General features: G+C 38.7%; 1 protein-coding gene across 8 annotated transcripts in view; it reads right to left on the reverse strand.

Moving 5' to 3' along the window:
* TNIK (TRAF2 and NCK interacting kinase) overlaps positions 1-19,412 on the reverse strand; it is a 412,271-nt gene that overhangs the window by 125,427 nt on the left and 267,432 nt on the right. For all 8 annotated transcript variants that reach the window (XM_082655678.1, XM_082655677.1, XM_082655674.1 and 5 more), the window contains exons 5-7: positions 10,050-10,160; positions 6,361-6,451; positions 3,430-3,560 (exon numbers count right to left, since the gene is read on the reverse strand). In XM_082655678.1, the coding sequence (XP_082511804.1) occupies positions 3,430-3,560; positions 6,361-6,451; positions 10,050-10,160 (333 nt within the window). The remainder of the gene's footprint in view (positions 1-3,429; positions 3,561-6,360; positions 6,452-10,049; positions 10,161-19,412) is intronic.

Below are 19,412 nucleotides of genomic sequence, written 5' to 3' on the forward strand. Positions count from 1 at the left end.
CAAGAACATACAATGGATAAAGGAAAGTTTCATCAATAAATGTGGTGGGAAAACTGGACAGCCACATGCAAAAGAATGAAACTAGACTGCCATTTTACATAGTACAGAAAAATTAACTTAAAATGGATTAAAGATTTGAATATAAGACCTGAAACCATAAAACTCCTAGAAGAAAACATAGGTGGTACACTCTTTGACATCAGCCTTAGCAATATCTTTTTGAATATGTCTCCTCAGGCAAGGGCAACAAAAGCAAAAATAAACAAGTGGGACCACATCACACTAAAAAGCTTCTGCACAGCAAAGGAAACCATCAATAAATCAAAAAGGCAACCTACTGAATAGAAGAAGATATTTGTAAGTCATATATCCTACAAAAGGTTAATATCCAAAATATTAAAAACTCATACAACTGGGGCTTCCCTGGTGGCACAGTGGTTGAGAGTCTGCCTGCCGATGCAGGGGACACGGGTTCATGCCCCGGTCCACGAAGATCCCACATGCTGTGGAGTGGCTGACCCCGTGAGCCATGGCCGCTGAGCCTGCGCGTCCGGAGCCTGTGCTCCGCAACGGGAGAGGCCACAACAGTGAGAGGCCCGCATACCGCAAAAAAACAACAACAAAAACCTCATACAACTCAACAACCAAAAACCCCCAAACAATCTAATTGAAAAAATGGGCAGAGGAGATGATAGATATTTTTTCCAAGGAAGACATACAGATGACCAACAGACACATGAAAAGATGTTCAACATCACTAATTATTAGGGAATTGCAAATCAAAACCACAATGAGATATCACCTCACACTTGTTAGAACAACTATTATCAAAAACAAGAAATAACAAAGAGTTGGAGAGTATGAGGAGAAAAGGGAACCCTTGTAGACTGTTGGTGAGAATGTAAACTGGTGCAGTAACTATGGAAAACGGTAGGGAGATCCTTAGAAGATTAAGACTAGAAATACCATATGATCCAGCTATTCCGCTTCTGAGTATCTAGCCAAAGAATATGAAAACACTAATTTGAAAAGATATATGCACTGCAGTAATATTTACAATAGCCAAGGTATGGAAATAACCTAGTGCCCATCAATGGATAAATGGATAAAGAAGATGTGATATATATATATGTGATATAAAGAAGATGTGATATATATATATGTGATATAAAGAAGATGTGATATATATATATGTGATATAAAGAAGATGTGATATATATATATGTGATATAAAGAAGATGTGATATATATATATATATATACATATATACACACACACACACACACACACACACACACATAATGGAATACTACTCAGCCATTAAAAGATGAACTCTTCCCATTTGTGACAACATGGATGGACCTTGAGGCTATTATGGTAAGTGAAATAAGTCAAATGGAGAAAGACAAATACTGTATGATTTCACTCATATGTGGAATATAAGAAATAAATGAACATAAACATATATCCCATATCTCCTCCCTCTCGTGTCTCCCTCCCACCCTCCCTATTCCACCCTCTAGGTGGGCACAAGGCATGGAGCTGATCTCCCTGTGCTGTGTGGCTGCTTCCCACTAGCTATCTATTTTACATTTGGTAGTGTATATATGTCCATGACACTCTCTCACTTCGTCCCAGCTTCTGATTCACTTTGTTATACAGCAGAAACTAACACACCATTGTAAAACAATTATACTCCAATAAAGATGTTAAAAACTAAAAAGATACATGTACCCCTATATTGATAGCAGCACTGTTCACAATAGCAAAAACATGGAAACAACCTAAATGTCCACCAATAGATGAATGGATAAAGATGTGGTACATATATACAATGGAATACTACTCAATCATAAAAAAGAACAAAATAAGGCCATTTGTAGCAACATGGATGCAACATGAGATTATCATACTAAGTGAAGTAAGTCAGAAAGAGAAAGACAAATATCATATGATATCACTTATATGTGGAACCTAAAATAAGGCACAAATGCACCTATCTACAAAACAGAAGCAGACTCCTAGACATAGAGAACAGACTTGTGGTTGCCAAGGCTGGGGGAGAGGGGAGGGAGAGGGATGGACTGGGAGTTTGGGGGTGGTAGATGCAAACTATTACATTTAGAATGGATAAACACTAAGGTCCTACTGTATAGCACAGGGAACTATATTCCATTACCTGTGATAAACCATAATGGAAAAGAATATAAAAAAGAATGTGTATGTATGTATAACTGAGTCTCTTTGCTGCACAGTAGAGATTGACAGCATTGTAAATCAACTATACCTCAATAAAAAAAATTTAAGAAAAAAAGAAAGAAATGAACAAACAAAACAAAAATGAACACATAGTTACAGAGAACAGATTGGTGGTTACCAGGGCGGAAAGGGGGCACAAAATGGGGAAAAGGGATCAATTGTATGGTGATGGAGGGAAACAAGACTTCTGGTGGTGAGCATGCTGTAGAGTATACAGAAGTTGAATTATAATGTATACATGAAACTTATGTTATAAACCAATGTTACCTCAAATAATAGAAAAAAAGGTCCATTCACCTATGAAATGACCATCAGGTTTTCCCCAAGGTTGTCCTGTGATCTACACAGAGACCACAGGGTGTCTCTCTGTCTACTGGATAATCTGAACACCCACAGTTCCTACATCTCATTTACCTCCAACCTTAAGGTCTCAACTTTCAGCTGTAATTCACAACAACAATGTCACCTGACATTGCAGCTATCGATGGGATAGTAAACACAAATTATGTTTGATTATTGCCTAACAGAATGGAAAAGAGGAGGGCTTCTTGGAGAAGGGGACAACTTCCACCTCTCTACTTAAACACTGTTTTGAATTTATTAGCAAATTTCTAGTTTATGGTACAAAGTATCAAGCCATAAGTCAGATTTCTATGAAACACTGCAACAGGCTACAGAAACACCATATAGTAGCTACCAACATCCCATTTGGTTCTCTCTCATTGAAAAGAAACTCTAATAATTAAACTTTGAGCAATGTAGAAATGAGTAAATATGATTATTCTTAATCAGAAAAAGATGATCCCCAAAAACAAACTCATATCTTGGTTTCTTTTAACATGAAAAGCTCTCAGAATATATATACTTTGCCAAAAATCTAAACTATAACCAAAATAGAAATGTTTTCTAATAAGAAGCAAGAGAAGTTCAAAAGAATACAGAAAATGGTTTAAACATTTTTTACCAACAGGCAATCAGATATGATGGATGAGTTCATTACAAAGATTCTCACTTGGATGTCTTCTAATTTTAAACTCAAGTAATGTTTTTTAGTTCTCCCTTTGGATTATACAAATCACAAGCCCAAAGCCATGAAAGAATTCTCTACCAGTCTTAGGGTAAGGTGTTAGGCATGCTTCGAAACGTAATGAAGAAGTAAGAAGTCATACCTTGAAATCATATGTGGCATCTGGGTTTTCGTCACAGGCAATAACTTCCGGAGCCATCCAGTAGGGCGTCCCGATGAAGGTATTCCTCCTGCCCACTGTTCGATCGAGCTGGGCACTGACTCCAAAGTCCACTAGTTATGGGAAGACAAACGAATAAAGTCTATCATCTAAGGTCTTACACAGTGATAAAATGAATGTGTATTTTTTTTTACTGTGGTAAAATATACATAACATAAAATTTACTATTTTAACAACTTTCTAGTGGACCGTTTTGTGGTATTAAGTACATTTACATTGTTGTGCAACTATAACCACCATCCAACTCCAGAACTTTTTCATCTTCCTCAATTGAAACTCTGTAGCCATTAAACATTAACTTCTCTTTCTCCTCCCCTCCCCACCCCGCCGGGCCCCTGGCCCCCCGAAAGCACCATTCTACTTTATGTCTCTATGGATCTGACTACTACAGATACATCATATAAGTGGAATCATACAGTATTAGTCTTTTGGAGACTAGATTATTTCACCTAACATAATATCCTCAAGGTTAATGCATGTTGCAGCACGCATCAGAATCTCCTTCTGAATTTTTTTTTTTTTTTTTTTGCGGTACACGGGCCTCTCACTGCTGTGGCCTCTCCCGTTGCGGAGCACAGGCTCCGGACGCGCAGGCCCAGCGGCCATGGCTCACGGGCCCAGCCGCTCCGCGGCATGCGGGATCCTCCCGGACCGGGGCACGAACCCGTGTCTCCTGCACCGGCAGGCAGACTCCCAACCACTGCAACACCAGGGAAGCCCCTCCTTCTGAATTTTTGAAGACCAAATAATAGTCTATTGTATGTAGGTGCCACATTTTGTTTATCCATTCATCTGTTGGACACTCAGGTTGCTTCTTCCTTTTCACTATTGTGAATGTATATTTTTTAAAAAGTTTTTATTTTATATTGGAGTATAGTTGATTTACAGTGTTGTGTTAGTTTCAGGTGTACAGCAAAGTGATTCAGTTATACATATATCTATCCTTTTTCAGATTCTTTTCCCATATAGATTATTACAGAGTATTGAATAGAGTTCCTTGTGCTATACAGTAGGTCCTTGCTGATTATCTATTTTATATGTAGTAGTGTGTATATGTTAATCCCAACCTCTTAATTTATCTGTTCCCCCAACCCTTCCCCTTTGATAACCATAAATTTTTTTCTATGTCTGTGAGTCTGTTTCTGTTTTGTAAATAAGTTCATTTGTATCATGTTTTTAGATCCCACATATAAGTGATATCATACGATATTTGTCCTTCTCTGTCTGACTTACTTCAGTTAGTATGATAATCTCTAGTGAATGTATACTTTTAATCTTCATGTATAAATGGATAAAGCGTACCAGTGAGAAAAGCACGGGGGTTATATCTGGTTACATCAGTGCTACATGGGGGGCCAAAAAGAGGTGTTAAATAAAAGTCAAGCTTGGGCCATAAAGGATAGTATTTAGAGGATGCAAAGAAAGTAGTTAACAGCTAAGTTTCTGGAGTCAGACTGCCTAAATTTGCATCTCATTTCTGACACTTACTAGTGATGCAACCTAGGGCTACTAGATCAACCTCTTTCAGCTTCATTTTCCAAATCCATGAAATGAGGATGATGAGATTCACATGGTGTCACTCTGATGTTTAAGTGAAATCATCTACCTAAAAGCATTTTGTACAGGACCTGGCATATAATATTCTCTCAACAAGTAACTGTTAATTAGTGATGAGTGAATATTCTGAGGATAGCTTATGTAGTCAGTACATATATAACTGCTTTCCCTACCTAATGTATGCTTTTGTTTTAAAAGGGAATATTCATGAGATGAAAGTTTGGCCCCAAATTCTAACTAAGAAAAAAATGGAAATTGTATATTTTAACAAAAAGGCAAGAGCACGTGTTTGGGATATAACCATAGGAGACATTTAAATCTCTTTGAAAATGAACAATCATATGGACAGTGATTCTTTGGTAGGAAACAAATTGTATATCCTACAGAGTATTTGTCAATCTATGCTCTTACTCATATACATCAAGTAGTCAAATGCGTGTGGGGATTCTGTACCTTATCTGGATAATCCCAGACTTATTGTGGGAAGGGCTCTAATAGATCAGAGAAAAGGGTTCCCTCACTGATAACTCTGCAGATGAAAGTGGGATAATTAGTATGCACGTGAAGTAGAATATTGAGCATCCACTTTGTACAGGTGCCCTAGATAATAATGAAATCGATGTAAATATAACTTAAAACATATGGGAATATAGCAGGAATTCATTTTTCTAAATAATGAATGTCTAACTGTGGATATTTTTAATTAAAAAAATTTCATCATTGTTATAGCAGCAACAATATAAACAAACTGTAAGATAGGGGAAACCATTCCAAGGTCAGTCACTTCTAATCTAAAGGGTCTTTGCTTAAAAAACAAACTCAATTGTTTCTACACATCGATTAAGCACATGGATCTGCTTACCATATTGTATACCAATTCACTCCTCAAAGAGCTTTTAGAAAATGTTTTTCTTTTTCTTTTTTTTTTTTTTTGCGGTACGCGGGACTCGCACTGTCGCGGCCTCTCCCGCCGCGGAGCACAGGCTCCGGAAGCGCAGGCTCAGCGGCCATGGCTCACGGGCCCAGCGGCTCCGCGGCATGTGGGATCCTCCCGGACCGGGGCACGAACCCGCGTCCCCTGCATCGGCAGGTGGACCCTCAACCACTGCGCCACCAGGGAAGCCCTAGAAAATGTTTTTTTTTTTTAAATAGCCAAAGAAACATTTTCCTTTCTATTCTAGGTACAATGACCTCCAAATCCACAGCGACAAATTTACATTATTAAAAAAAAAAAAAACAGCTGAAACAATCCTATCATTTTCTGCAATTCCTAGGCTCACTGGATTCTGTTCTTACCTAGTTTAACTTCTGCATTTTCAGTCAGCAAGACATTTTGCCCTTTAATATCTCGATGAATCACTTTATGCTGGTGCAGGTGACTCAGCCCCTGGAATGAAGGAGAGTTGAGAAGCGTTGATAGGAATATAAATCCAGATGTAAAAAATCATTTTGGATGTTAATGATCCGAAAAATTTAAACTCACCCAGAGATACTTTCATTATTTTATTTATATCTTTCATGTGGTCATAATTCTAAATGGAACACAATGTTTGTTTGTTCTAAACTTCAGGCAATGATCAATATAAACTGAAATATACAGGTGGTCGTTGCAACGCCTGGTACGGTGTTAAATGAAACGCTTGCATATCAGCTTTTATCTCGGGTAACAAGGAACCACACAGGCCATGACACAGTTTCAACATGCACAGGTTTCAGCTAACAGTACTGTGAATAGTGAGGACCACCTGTATTTGCCAGTTGGTAACAGCAATATCTACAGAGTCTGTACAGAAATCTGATTTAACTGAGGCCTCCACTCTTTTTGTGCAGTTTTTGAATTTAAAAGTTATTATACAATTTGAATTAAGCACAATAAAATATTACTCAGACCAGCCAAGAAATTTCCCATTGGCTTTAGCCAATGTCTCACATTAAAAAAGGAAAACAGCAACTTCTATTTCCTTTGTTAATGTTCATCACTGTCATTTTTAGTTCTTTATATTTGTGACTCTGTGCTCATTATATGAAATAATTATTCAGTGACATCTCAACCTGATTGTGTTCCATTTCTCCATGAATTTCTCTGATTTGGCGTTTTTTTTGTGTGTGTGTGGTGTGGGTTCAAAAACCTACAGACTTGTTCTAAGGTGGTCTCATGTTTCTCAGATAAACTGTAATCTAAAAGAATCTAAAAATGGAGTACTGAAGTAAATCATGTTATGCTAACACTTGTTAATTCAAGGTATTGGATACCCAAGTGTTGTTGTTTTTTCTTTATGATTTTCTGTAGTTTTAATTTTTTCTCCACAATAACAAAACCATGGTATGAAAGATGAAGTTGAAACAAAGAGAAAAAAAAGAACTAGATATCTGAATCCCCTTTTGTTGAGAAAATTCAGTATGAGAATATGAATGCCCCAAAAGATCCATGTTTGTGTTTAGGAATATCAGGAAACATAAACCACGAGACAGGACAGTTTGAGGCACTAGTTTGGGTCTTATAAAATTACCTTTTTATCTAGTCGATTTGGCTTGAGGTAGGCATCAAATAGATTAAAATGTATAGTTTTCACAGCATATTACCACTCCATGAATCCTTAAAAGAGGGACTGAAGATCCATTTCCTTCTTTTACCATCAAAGTGGTTGGAAGCAGATACCACAGCACATAAGTGAGCCAAAGGTTGTATTTTTTTTTTTTTCCGCGGTATGCGGGCCTCTCACTGCTGTGGCCTCTCCCGCTGCGGAGCACAGGCTTCGGATGCGCAGGCCCAGCCACTCTGCGGCATGTGGGATCCTCCCGGACTGGGGCATGAACCCGTGTCCCCTGCATCAGCAGGCGGACTCCCAACCACTGCGCCACCAGGGAAGCCCCAAAGGTTGTATTTAATGAGATCATAAAATGCATGGAGGGTCTTCTCTGAAACATCTTGTGGCTAGGGACCTTTGGGTGATCAAATGTCCCTTCCAATGAGTCACTATATCTCAAATACCAGTATTATCATTTGGGAGAACATATTGGAAGAAGGAAGAAAACATGTTTTCACACATTTTAAAACCAGCTATTGAGAAATACTCATGGGGTGAAACATCCTTGCTGCTTTTTGAACCCTGGAGATCACATGACTGATCCCAGTAGGGTTACCCAGGAGCGCAGAAAGCCAGAGTGGGCAGAACCAGCCAGGAGACTCAGTAGATTCTTGGCACCCATGGGGTGGTCTGGATAACTAAATAATCTGTCATGCTTTCCTGAATGAGTAAAATTCTACATCAGAAATCCAAATTAACTTCACACAATGGCACGTCAATACTTGGAGATACATGTCAGACTTGAAGGAGTTCAGCAAGCATACCTCATTGTTTTTCCCTCAAATTTTGTTCTGTGCTCTGAGAAATCTTTTTGCCTTCTCCAAACCATGGAGGTATTATCCTATATTTTCTCTTAAGAGCTTTATTTTTTTTATATCTTTTGTAGTTATAACCATAATCCACCTGGAATTAATTTTTAAATATGATATAAAGCAGGTATAAACTTCATGTTTTTATATGGATATTCAACTGATCAAGCACTATCTACTGATTAAAAGACCCTTTCCCTTGTGTTGCAGCACTGCTTTTGTCATAAATCAGGTGTCCGTATGAGTGGGTCTGTTCATGGACTCTCCATTCTGTTTCATTGGCCATTGTCTATTCTTGTGACAATACCACTCTGTTTAAATCACTTAGCAGCTTTATAATAAGTCCTGGTAACTGGCAGCATAAATACTTCAGCTTTGTTCCTCAAAATTGCCTTGGCTATTCTTGGCCTTTTGTATTTCCATACAATGTTTTAAAAATCAGCTTGTCAAGATCGACAAATGTACCTAGAAGGATTTTGATAGGCAGTTTAATGATAGCAAGGATCAGATTAGGGAGAAATAACATCATTATAATATTGAGCGTTCTAATTCATGAAATAGTATATACACCTCTATTTATTAATGTCTTCTTTAATTTGTCTGTAATATTTTGTAGTTTCCAGTGTAGAAATCACTCACATGTTTCTGTACATTTATTTTTAAGTATTTGAATTTTTATGCTAATACAAGTGTTATCATTTTAAAATTTCATTTTCTATTTGGTTTTTTTTCCTAATGTGGGTTGAATTAAAGGGATACACATAGTTTTTTAATGCCTTCCTCCCTCCCTCCTTTCCTTTCTTCCCCAGCACATAATCTGTCTCTCAAAGGCATATCTTGGACACATCATGCAAACCGTTTTACCTTTTGTTCCCTTATACTAAGAAGGCAGAGTAAATAAATAAGTAAATAAATAGCTTCCAAGCAGACCTAGTAAGAATGCTCAGTGGACATATAATAGCCTCCTTATTAGTAGCAAGAGATAATTAAACTAATCTGAACAAACTAAAATATGACCAATTACCTCCTTCTCCCTGAAGTGAACTCAGCAAATACATGACACTATTGTCTAGATTGTCTGATTGTGGGATTTGTGGGCAAAACTGGGCAAATGGGCACATTCTTGTCCACTGTCTTGACTGGTTTTAGATATTGTCTCAGAGAATTTTTTTAAGGTAAAATCAATTAAACTAGGTTATATGTACTAAAATGGCTAAAGTCACACAAGCCTTAAATTAGTTATAAACTTTCACAAGTGGAAAACTCAAATGAGTGATCAAAATATCCCTAAACAATCCATTTCCTAAGTGGGACACTATCTCTGTGATCCAAAATCAGATTTCCAATTGGAAACCCCATAGGAAATGAATCCCAGGTTAAGAGAAATCACCCAATTAACCCTCCAAATGAGAGTGCACACGCCTATGCAGAATGGCTCTCACTTCCATTACAGCAGACCACAACACACTACCACTGCCACCATCACTGTCAGAATAAAGCTCTAAGGAGGTTTCCAACACGTTTACAAATTAGTGGAAGGTCAGTGCAAAGTTCAACACCTCCCAAGGTCTCCCGTGTTGTCACTTACTCGTAAGATCTCCCTGCAGATGTACGCAATCCACTCTTCCTTCAACGTGTTACCTTTCGTGTTCTTGATCAGGTCAGTGACAGAGCCAGCACCACAAAACTCCATCACCAACTGGCAAAGGAAGCAAACATGCCATTATTATCATTACACTTCACGGCTTCCAATGAGTTAAGAAAGCATAAGGTGTCCCACCTGGCTGCTTTGGAATGCCCTTCCTGCAAAGAAAAAGTGACCATAAAACGATATATAAAACATAAATTTTTATCTTAATTTTTTCCCAAAATGAAAGAAAGGAAAGATTATTTTTAATGTTCCAACCTGAAAATTATAGCTGGAAAACTAGGAAAATCTTCATATTCTAAGTATTTGTTTTAAATGAGGGCAGTTAGGTGGCACAGATGTAGTTGAGAATATCCCTGTGTTTTTATCCAATGGTCAAACTCAACTTTCCTATAAAAGTAGCATCATTCCCCTGCCTGAAAGAGCTGTGGTTGTCTAGGCAATCCCAAGTCAGAACAATTCAAGTGCACACTGTTTATGTTATTGGCTTGTAAGTGGCACTGTAAGCTGTCAGAGTGAGGACTATCTGCTTTTAATTAACTTCAGCAAATGTTCCCAGGAGGCTGGACATATCAAATAAATTCAATAAACAATAAGCCCTAATTTAGCACTTTTCATCCCCAAAGCTCCAAGTTCTCTATAAATATAAACTCATTCCAGTACTCAGCAACTTTATAAAATAGGCAGAAAATGAACATCTCCCTTAGTTAATGGAGGAGTAGAGACTAGAAGAGGAAAAGCTATCCATTTGCTTTTACATTCATTTTCTAGGTTTAGAGAAACACATCCATTTCCATACATTTCTCCCTCTTCTTCAAAAAGTCTGCCACAAAAGTCATCTTTTTGTGACAATAATTTAGATGACTAGCAATCAATCTCTGATTTGACACTAGAAACAGAACTTAAATGGGCCCATAATGAAATCACATTCGTGGTTTTGGCTTTGTCCAAATGTACGTTCCTAACCTCAGCACCATGTCACCAGGTCCTAAAAGATACCCCACCAGGCTGTAAGATCTTTGGGCAGAAATAATGTTCCCTTTTTTTTCTGCATGTCTGGTTGAAACAATAAAAACTCATGAAATGAGTTTCCTCAATGAGTTTCTAATGTCTGTTCTGATTTATCTTCTTATGATTTTTTTTTTTTTTTTTTTTTTTTTTTTTTTTTTTTTGCGGTACGCGGGCCTCTCACTGTTGTGTCCTCTCCCGTTATGGAGCACAGGCTCCAGACGCGCAGGCTCAGCCGCCATGGCTCACGGGCCCAGCCGCTCCGCGGCACGTGGGATCTTCCCGGACTGGGGCACGAACCCGCATCCCCTGCATCGGCAGGCGGACTCTCAACCACTGCACCACCAGGGAAGCCCCTCTTCTTATGATTTTACAAAGGGTAATGAAACCCTCCAATCTTCTCCAGAGTACCGGTGGAGACTGATCAGGAGCTTTTGTAAGGAAATTTGAAAATGCCACAATAGACCTCGTTCCAACCCAGTAAGAGTTGTAAAATTACCATATATGAGAGCCAGGAAGCTATCAAAGACCAATATCATGTTAGAAAGGACTGAGGAATCAACTTTAAGAGGTCTCACTGGCCAAAGATGGGATAATTTGAGCATCGGTAAGAATAAGAACTGCAATATCTTGAAACACATTAAATATGCTGAACTAAATGCATTAATAAAGACACCCCTTAAAAAGAATATAATTGGGGGGTTTCCCTGGTGGCGCAGTGGTTGAGAGTCCCACGGGTTCGTGCCCCCATCCGGGAGGATCCCACATGCCGCGGAGCGGCTGGGCCCATGTGCCATGGCCGCTGAGCCTGCGCTCCGCAACGGGAGAGGCCACAGCAGTGAGAGGACCACGTACCGCAAAAAAAAAAAAAAAAAAAAAAGAATATAATTGGCACTGTTTGAAGAAAATGAGGAACCAACTTCTTATATTGAGACTGGTAGATAAAGGGAAAGAATGAAGAATTTACACTTCCTTTCTTGTACAAGTTTTACCACAGTGATTAAATAATAAAAGAGGTAAAACTTCTCTTCACGAGAAAAAAATATTCCATCTAATAAGTGAAGAAGACATAATAGAATTAGAATATCATTATTTCACAACCTCTAATAAACTAGTGGATTTAGGCACTGATGATCAGTGACTGCTAACATTAAAAAAAAAAAAAAAGAAAGAACCAGTTATGATTTGCTTCTTGATTAGAATAACACAACATCACCTCAGGAGTAGTCTTGCCAAAAACAAAAAAACTAAACAAAACAAAAACCCAAAACTAAATCTGATCAAGCCTCTACTTCCAGTTACCAATTTACAGGAAATTCAGAGGACTGAGGAACATGTTACATCATGGGGATATAATCAACAAAACCTAGAATAAAACACTCCACAGGGTAAATGGCCCATTTGCTTCAACAAATACATATCAAGAAGGATAAAGAGAGATGCAGGGGAAATCTGTAGATTTTAAAACATTTAAAAAGATATACCAACAAATTGCAATGGATGCAACTTATCTGGTAGTGATTTTTTTTTTAAATGCTGCTAAAATTTTTGAGACAGTCTACAGTCTAGATATTTGCTGACATTAAGGAAATGTGGTTGACATTTTTTAAGTGTGATAATAGTACTGTGGATATCTGAAAAAATGGTCCTATATTTTAGAGAAACATACTGGAGTACTATGGATAAAATGATATGATGATAGTTTCTTCTACAAATAGTACAGGGTCAACTGGATAGCCACATGTGAAAGAATGATGTTGAACCCTTACCTCATGCCACATACAAAAAGTATCTCAAAATGGATCAAAGACCTAACCATAAGAGCAACAACTGTAAAACTCTTAGGAGAGAACATGGGGTAAATTTCCATGACCTTGGACTTGGCAATGGTTTCTTAACTAAGACAGCAAAAGCACAAACAACAAAAGAAAGAGATAAATTGGATTTCATCAACATTAAAAATTTTGTGCATTGAAGGATACTATCAAGAGAGTGAAATAACAACCCATAGAAAAGTATATGCAAATCACGTATCTAATAAGGGTCTAGTATCCAGATTGTATAAAGAACTCTTACAACTCAACAACAAAAATAAAAACAACACAATTTAAAAACAGGCAAAACACTTGAATAGACATTTCTCCGAAGAATATATACAAATAGCTAACAATGTTCCACATCAATAGTCGTTAGGAAAACGTGAGTCAAAAGCAGAATGACATATCACTCCACACCTTCTAGGATGACTATAATTAAAAAAAAAAAAAAGCAGAAAATAATATGTTGGCAAAATGTGGAGAAACTGGAACCCTCCTACATTGCTGGAGGGAATGTAAACTGAGACAAACTGTTTGATGGTTCCTCAATAAGTTAAAACATAGAAATACCACATGACCTAGCAATTCCACTTCTAGGTATATACCCCCCAAAATGGAAAACAGGTGTTCAGACAAAAACTTGCATATGAATGTTCAAAGCAGCACTGTTCACAATAGACAAAAGGTGGAATTAACCACTGTCCATCATCAGATGAATAAAATGTGGTATAGGCATACAACAGAGTATTATGAATGAAGTACTGACGCATGATACAACATTGGATGAAATCTTGAAAACATTATGCTTACTGAAATAAGCCAGAGGAAAAATGCTAAATATTGTATGAATCCATTTATATGAAATATCCAGAAAAGGCAAATACACAGAGACAGAAAGCAGATTAGTGGTTTCCAGGCACTAAGTGGAGGGAAGAATGGGAGTTCCAGCTTAATGGGTACAGAGTTTCCTTTTGGGGTGATGAAAAAGTTCTAGAACTAGACAGAGGTGATGTTTGCACAACACTGTGTACTTAATCCCACTGAATTATACACCTTAAAATTATTAAAATGGTAAATTTCAAGCTGTGTGTATTTTACCCGAATTTTTTTTTTTTAAAGATGATGAGATTTGTTTCAAAATAATAGAAGGGAGGAAGTAGATGGCTGTGTAGATGGGGCAGGATTGACTACTGGTTTGATGACTGTTGGGGCTAGTTTTGGGCACATTATACTGTTCTGTCTACTTTTGTGTATTTTGGGGATTCTCTATAAATACAAAGTTAAAGAAAATCTCAGTTATGTAAATTGTGGTTTAACAGCAGCAGGATGGACCAAAGAAACATCTTTGGGTAGAAAGAAAAGAACATTTTCTCAAGTGCGCAAAACATGTTTGTGCCCCTTCTCCAAATCCTACCTTGAAAAACACAGTGACCAGACCTCCTACAAATGCATCCATTGCTCCTGTATCAGCTGGAGAAAATGTCCCACCATTGAGTTCTATTAGCCACATAACTATAATTCCCAAGGAAAGCAGTGGAAGCCCAGTGACTCCGGTCTTTCAAAATTAGATTGGACAAAATACTTTCAAATATTCAGTAGGAAACAATCCTGCTCTAGCCAGGCACTAATGTCAGTGGTTTCTATAATTTGCTTCTCCATTCAGCTCCAGCTGAAGGCTGCTAAGTTCTTTTCATCTCACTACGGAACAAAATGATTGTTAAATTATGTAATGGGATTTTTTTTTAAAGAAAAAGAAAGAAAGAAACCAGCCTTTGCTAGCAATCGGTTCCTGCAGCCTCACAGCAACACTGATAATTACTGCCACCACACAGCGGGGACACTCCCTCACCACAAGTAACCTCATCACATTAATAAACAGAAACAGGGCTCAACATGCCAAGCCCAGCAGTGATAAGTCAATAACTTCACATCTCACAGGCAAGAAATAATGCATCATTAATATTCTTTCTGAAAGAAAGTCCTCAAAGAGTTGACACTGGGGCAACAATGCTTGCTAACATTTACTGAGAAGTTACCATGTGCCAGACACTGGGCTGAGTGATTTGCACTTATTGTTTCATTAATTCTCCTTCTCCTCAATTCCCTTTTCTTTATTTATTTGGAAATGCAGGTTAGTTAGTTATGGTCTGCAGCCTTATCCATGGTATGTATACTCGTTAAGTAACTAGGGCAGGGTTGAAAGCATCATGCTTTCTCGAGTACTAACTGTATGAACTTGGGCATGTTCCCTAACTCCGCTGGGCTCAGCACCCCGCCACCATCACTATTAAAACAAAATAAAAGCATCAGCCTTATATATGTGATGTGAACACTGTGTTCTACAGAATGGAAAGCTTCTGGTAGCCAGAAATCTCAAACTCTATTACTTATCCATTCTTTGGTCTGTTTGCATTTATTAAAAAAAAAGTTTCCAGCTTGGAAGATAGCATTAATAGCTCCCCAAGGTCCACTTCACTTGGATGGCGAGGAAATGGCTGAAAGAGCACCTATAAAGGGCACGGTGCACATGTGTTTCTAAAACTTCTGTTAATGAAAGAGTACCAAGGACACATGTCTTTTTTTCAAGCTTGTATCACACAGCAAGGAGACACAGCAGTGCATCCTAAAACACTGGATCTTTTTATTTGGAGAGTTGGAAGAAGGTGTAAGAGGTTTAAAGAGAATCTTATATTTGAAATTCTCATTCAATATCACCTACACAACTGGGTCAGAAAATGAAAATACACATGCATGTCACTTGGGAAGAAAGAATGAAGGTTAAGTTAAAGTGAGGACAGAACTGCGCTCAGGCACGATGGGGGCTGGGCCTGGGCTGGACCTGGAACCTTGTCAAGGTGGAAATATTTAAAAAGCAGCACAGTGTGTAGTGCAACCCAACTGTTAGGGAAAAGCTTGCCTGGATTGTTGAATGTGGGTAGTTATTTCTATCTAAATTTAAATGGTTAATTTTTAAAAACAAAGGCTTCTAACATATTTCACAATTTGCATGGTTGTTTATCACATACTTTTGTCTGATGAGAAGGATGTTTTCTCTTAGAGGTTGTGGGGTAAGGGGCTACTTATTATGCCCTCCTGTGCTTTCCCCCTCCTTCAGGACGGTATTTAAGAAAAGGGTCTTTGATTGGTAAACTGGAATTGACACATATACACTACTATGTATAAAAGAGATAACTAATGAGAACCTACTGTATAGCACAGGGAACTCTACTCAGTGCTCTGTGGTGACCTACATGGGAAGGAAATCCAAAAAAAGAGGGGATCTATGTTTATGTATACGTGATTCACTTTGCTGCACAAGAGAAACCAACACAACATTGTAAAGCAACTATACTCAAATAAAAATTAATAAAAAAAAAGAAAAGAAAAGAAAAGAGCCTTTGGCCTCAGCTGATCCCAGAAGGAGTCCCAGAAGCACTATGTGAGCCTTCCCTGAGGTCACCCCCTAACCGGGAGGGGCATGGGTTTGGAATCAGCAGATGCGGTCACTTCTAACTTGCTTTCTCCAACGCAAGTCACCTCTGAAAGAATTTAAAAAGGTTTATTCGCAGAGCCAGCCTAAGAGGCTTAGGATGATTTCTGGGGTCCCTATAGCATTCACTCACGTGCTAGTTAATTGGTTTTAAGTTCCTATAACAAGCAAGAAAGCTTTAAGGTATTTTAAAACTGCAGGACTAGCCTAGAATATCTTGACAAGAACATATTCCCCCCAAATGTCACTAGTCAGTCACCCACAGGAAAAATGACTACTAACAGATTCCTTCTCTTTTATAGTAAAAGGAGGGGTGGGAGACAGGGGTGAGGGAGAGGAGGGAGAGGGAGGATGAAGGTCGACCTAAGATGAAAGAAGTCTGCACCAAGCAATTGCAGGGGCAATCTAAGAAAAGGAGAGGAAAGATAAACTTCCAAGAATTCACAAGTCTGCAAAGGATCAGCCTATTGACCTTGAAGGTCCAGAAACATCAGCAAGGCACAGGATATTTTTATCATGTGTAGCTGGGAATAGCCAAAGATCCCATCTGCATGATTTATGAAGGTGTTAACAAAACCCAAACTCAGTACTTTGTTACAGAATGCTGCTTCATTTGCCAAAGGTAGTTTAAGTTGCACAATACAAAATGTGTGCATGGAAGTACAAAAATTGGTGGGTATACATTTATCATTTCAGTTAACTGATGCAAAGGTAAAGCAAAACTGTGGGGAATTTCAAATTTGGAAAAGCAACCTATACTGGCTTTTGCATTCATTTTTATTAATTTTTAAAAATTTTATTTATTTGTTTATTTTTATTTATTTATTTTTGGCTGCGTTAGGTCTTTGTTGCTGCACGCGGGCTTTCTCTAGTTGTGGTGAGCAGGGGCTACTCTTCCTTGCCGGGTGCGGGCTTCTCAATGCAGTGGCTTCTCTTGTTGCAGAGCACAGGCTCTCGGTGCACGGGTTTCAGTAGTTGTGGCACTTGGGCTCAGTAGTTGTGGCTCGTGGGCTCTAAAGTGCAGGCTCAGTATTTGTTGCACACGGGCTTAGTTGCTCCACGGCATGTGGGATCTTCCGAGCCCAGGGATCGAACCCGTGTCCCCTGCATTGGTAGGCTGATTCTTAACCACTGCGCCACCAGGCAAGTCCCTTGCATTCATTTTTAAACTAGCATGTATTTGGGGAAACAAAAACTCCTTTGGCTTCTGAATTATATTCTTGGACTTGAAAACAGAATGCTTACAACCACAAATTCTAAGTCTTCCAAACATAAAAAGATGAGCCCCAAGGATGTGAAGTCTCAGGTTTTGTCAATAAAGTTTCTGGATATGAACAACTTTGTATGTTGAGAATGACAATCACAGTTTGAATCTCCTAAGCCAGCTGGTATTCTTAGCAAGAAGCCTGCTCAAAGGACAACTAGAAATGCTCAGTAGTCGCCCATGTCTAAGGAGAGAGCCATCTTAGAATCAGCATGACAGCATTCAAAGAAAGAGAAGTTAGCTACGTCTTGGATTTGGTACCTGGTGCTCCAATTTCTCAGTATGCATGCAAGACCTTCTGGAGGGTATTTCCTGTTAGGGATAAATCACCACATGTCCACTTGAGTCATGGACTCAATCATAGAAACTAACCTTAAAGGCTAGTTTTAGAAGAATTTGGGGTGGGGATAGGGGAGCAAGTTTTCAGGAAAGTTAAAAATAGGAAAAGTAAAAGCAACACTGGCTTTAGAGGACTTAGGACTAAGAAACTCGGTAGATGAGAATTTTGAGTAGTGCAACACAAACAGGAATATTGACTTTGGCTCAAAATTAATCTAGAATAGGAACCAGAGGGTTGTAGAGACCATTAGCAGAGTAACTGTAAGCATATATAAAGTCTTCCTTTTGCTAAGGTGAAAAGCAGTTTAAGCACAGTTCAAATGAAATTCATTGGGATAAAAGAAGAAATCATTTTCACATTCTTGTCCTGTGACAAGAATTAATCACCCATTAATTCATAAAAATGATTCCATTAAAGCTGAACTCAAGCCCAGTTGCAAAGTAGTAAATCAGGTGTAGCTTTGGGGCAGCTACACATGCAATGGGGCAGCTCCAAGACTGGGAGACTGTTTACAATCCCTCCTCCTACTATTTCAGGCACGCTTCTATATTCACCAAATTCAGCCTTACAAATTTCTACTCACAAATAGTAAGAATCAATCACTTCTCCAGACAAGTGACCTAGGCTGTATATATGAAGGAAGAGACTTCTTTAGTAATAAAATTATAAAACACTAATTAACCCCCTCTGTCCTATGAAAGCCTCATTTCTGATGCATAGAACTAAGAAAAGAGTAAATTTCAATGAACTGTTCAGGAGACTCAGCTACAGGTGGTTGGGTTTTTAATGGTACTATCTGCAGCACTTTACATTTCAATCTTAAGACAACCAAAAATGTTAGTAGGCATGCTTTTTGCCAAACCAAGATGCTACAGCAATGTAAATCCAAACTATAAGAAACTTGGATTTCGGGGGCTGTGGCCAACATCACTGCAGATTCTAGAAAGGATCCCCCATTGGTGATTGAAAGACATCTTGGTTCATCCCAGGATCTCATTTCCAGATGATCTTACATGGGGCGTGGACAAGCAATGTCAGTGCATGAAGTGGAGCGTGCATGGAAGACAGCAGGCAGTGACGGGCCTCTTGTGCAATTGGAGTGGGCGCGTGCCCTCTAGGCAGCCGAGCTACTGCTCTAACATGCTGCTGATATTCAGGACTTCAGGCCCAAGAGTTCCAGATCATCTGATTTTTCAAAACCTTTCAAGGAATCCAGACTTTTGTGTGGAACTGCTGTACTTTTTTTTTTTTTTTTTTTTTTTGCGGTACGCGGGCCTCTCACTGTTGTGGCCTCTCCCGTTGCGGAGCACAGGCTCCGGACACACAGGCTCAGTGGCCATGGCTCACGGGCCCAGGCGCTCCGCGGCATGTGGGATCTTCCTAG

The sequence above is a fragment of the Grampus griseus genome, assembly GCF_964374135.1.
Source record: "Grampus griseus genome assembly, chromosome: 5".
Lineage (NCBI taxonomy): Eukaryota > Metazoa > Chordata > Mammalia > Artiodactyla > Delphinidae > Grampus > Grampus griseus.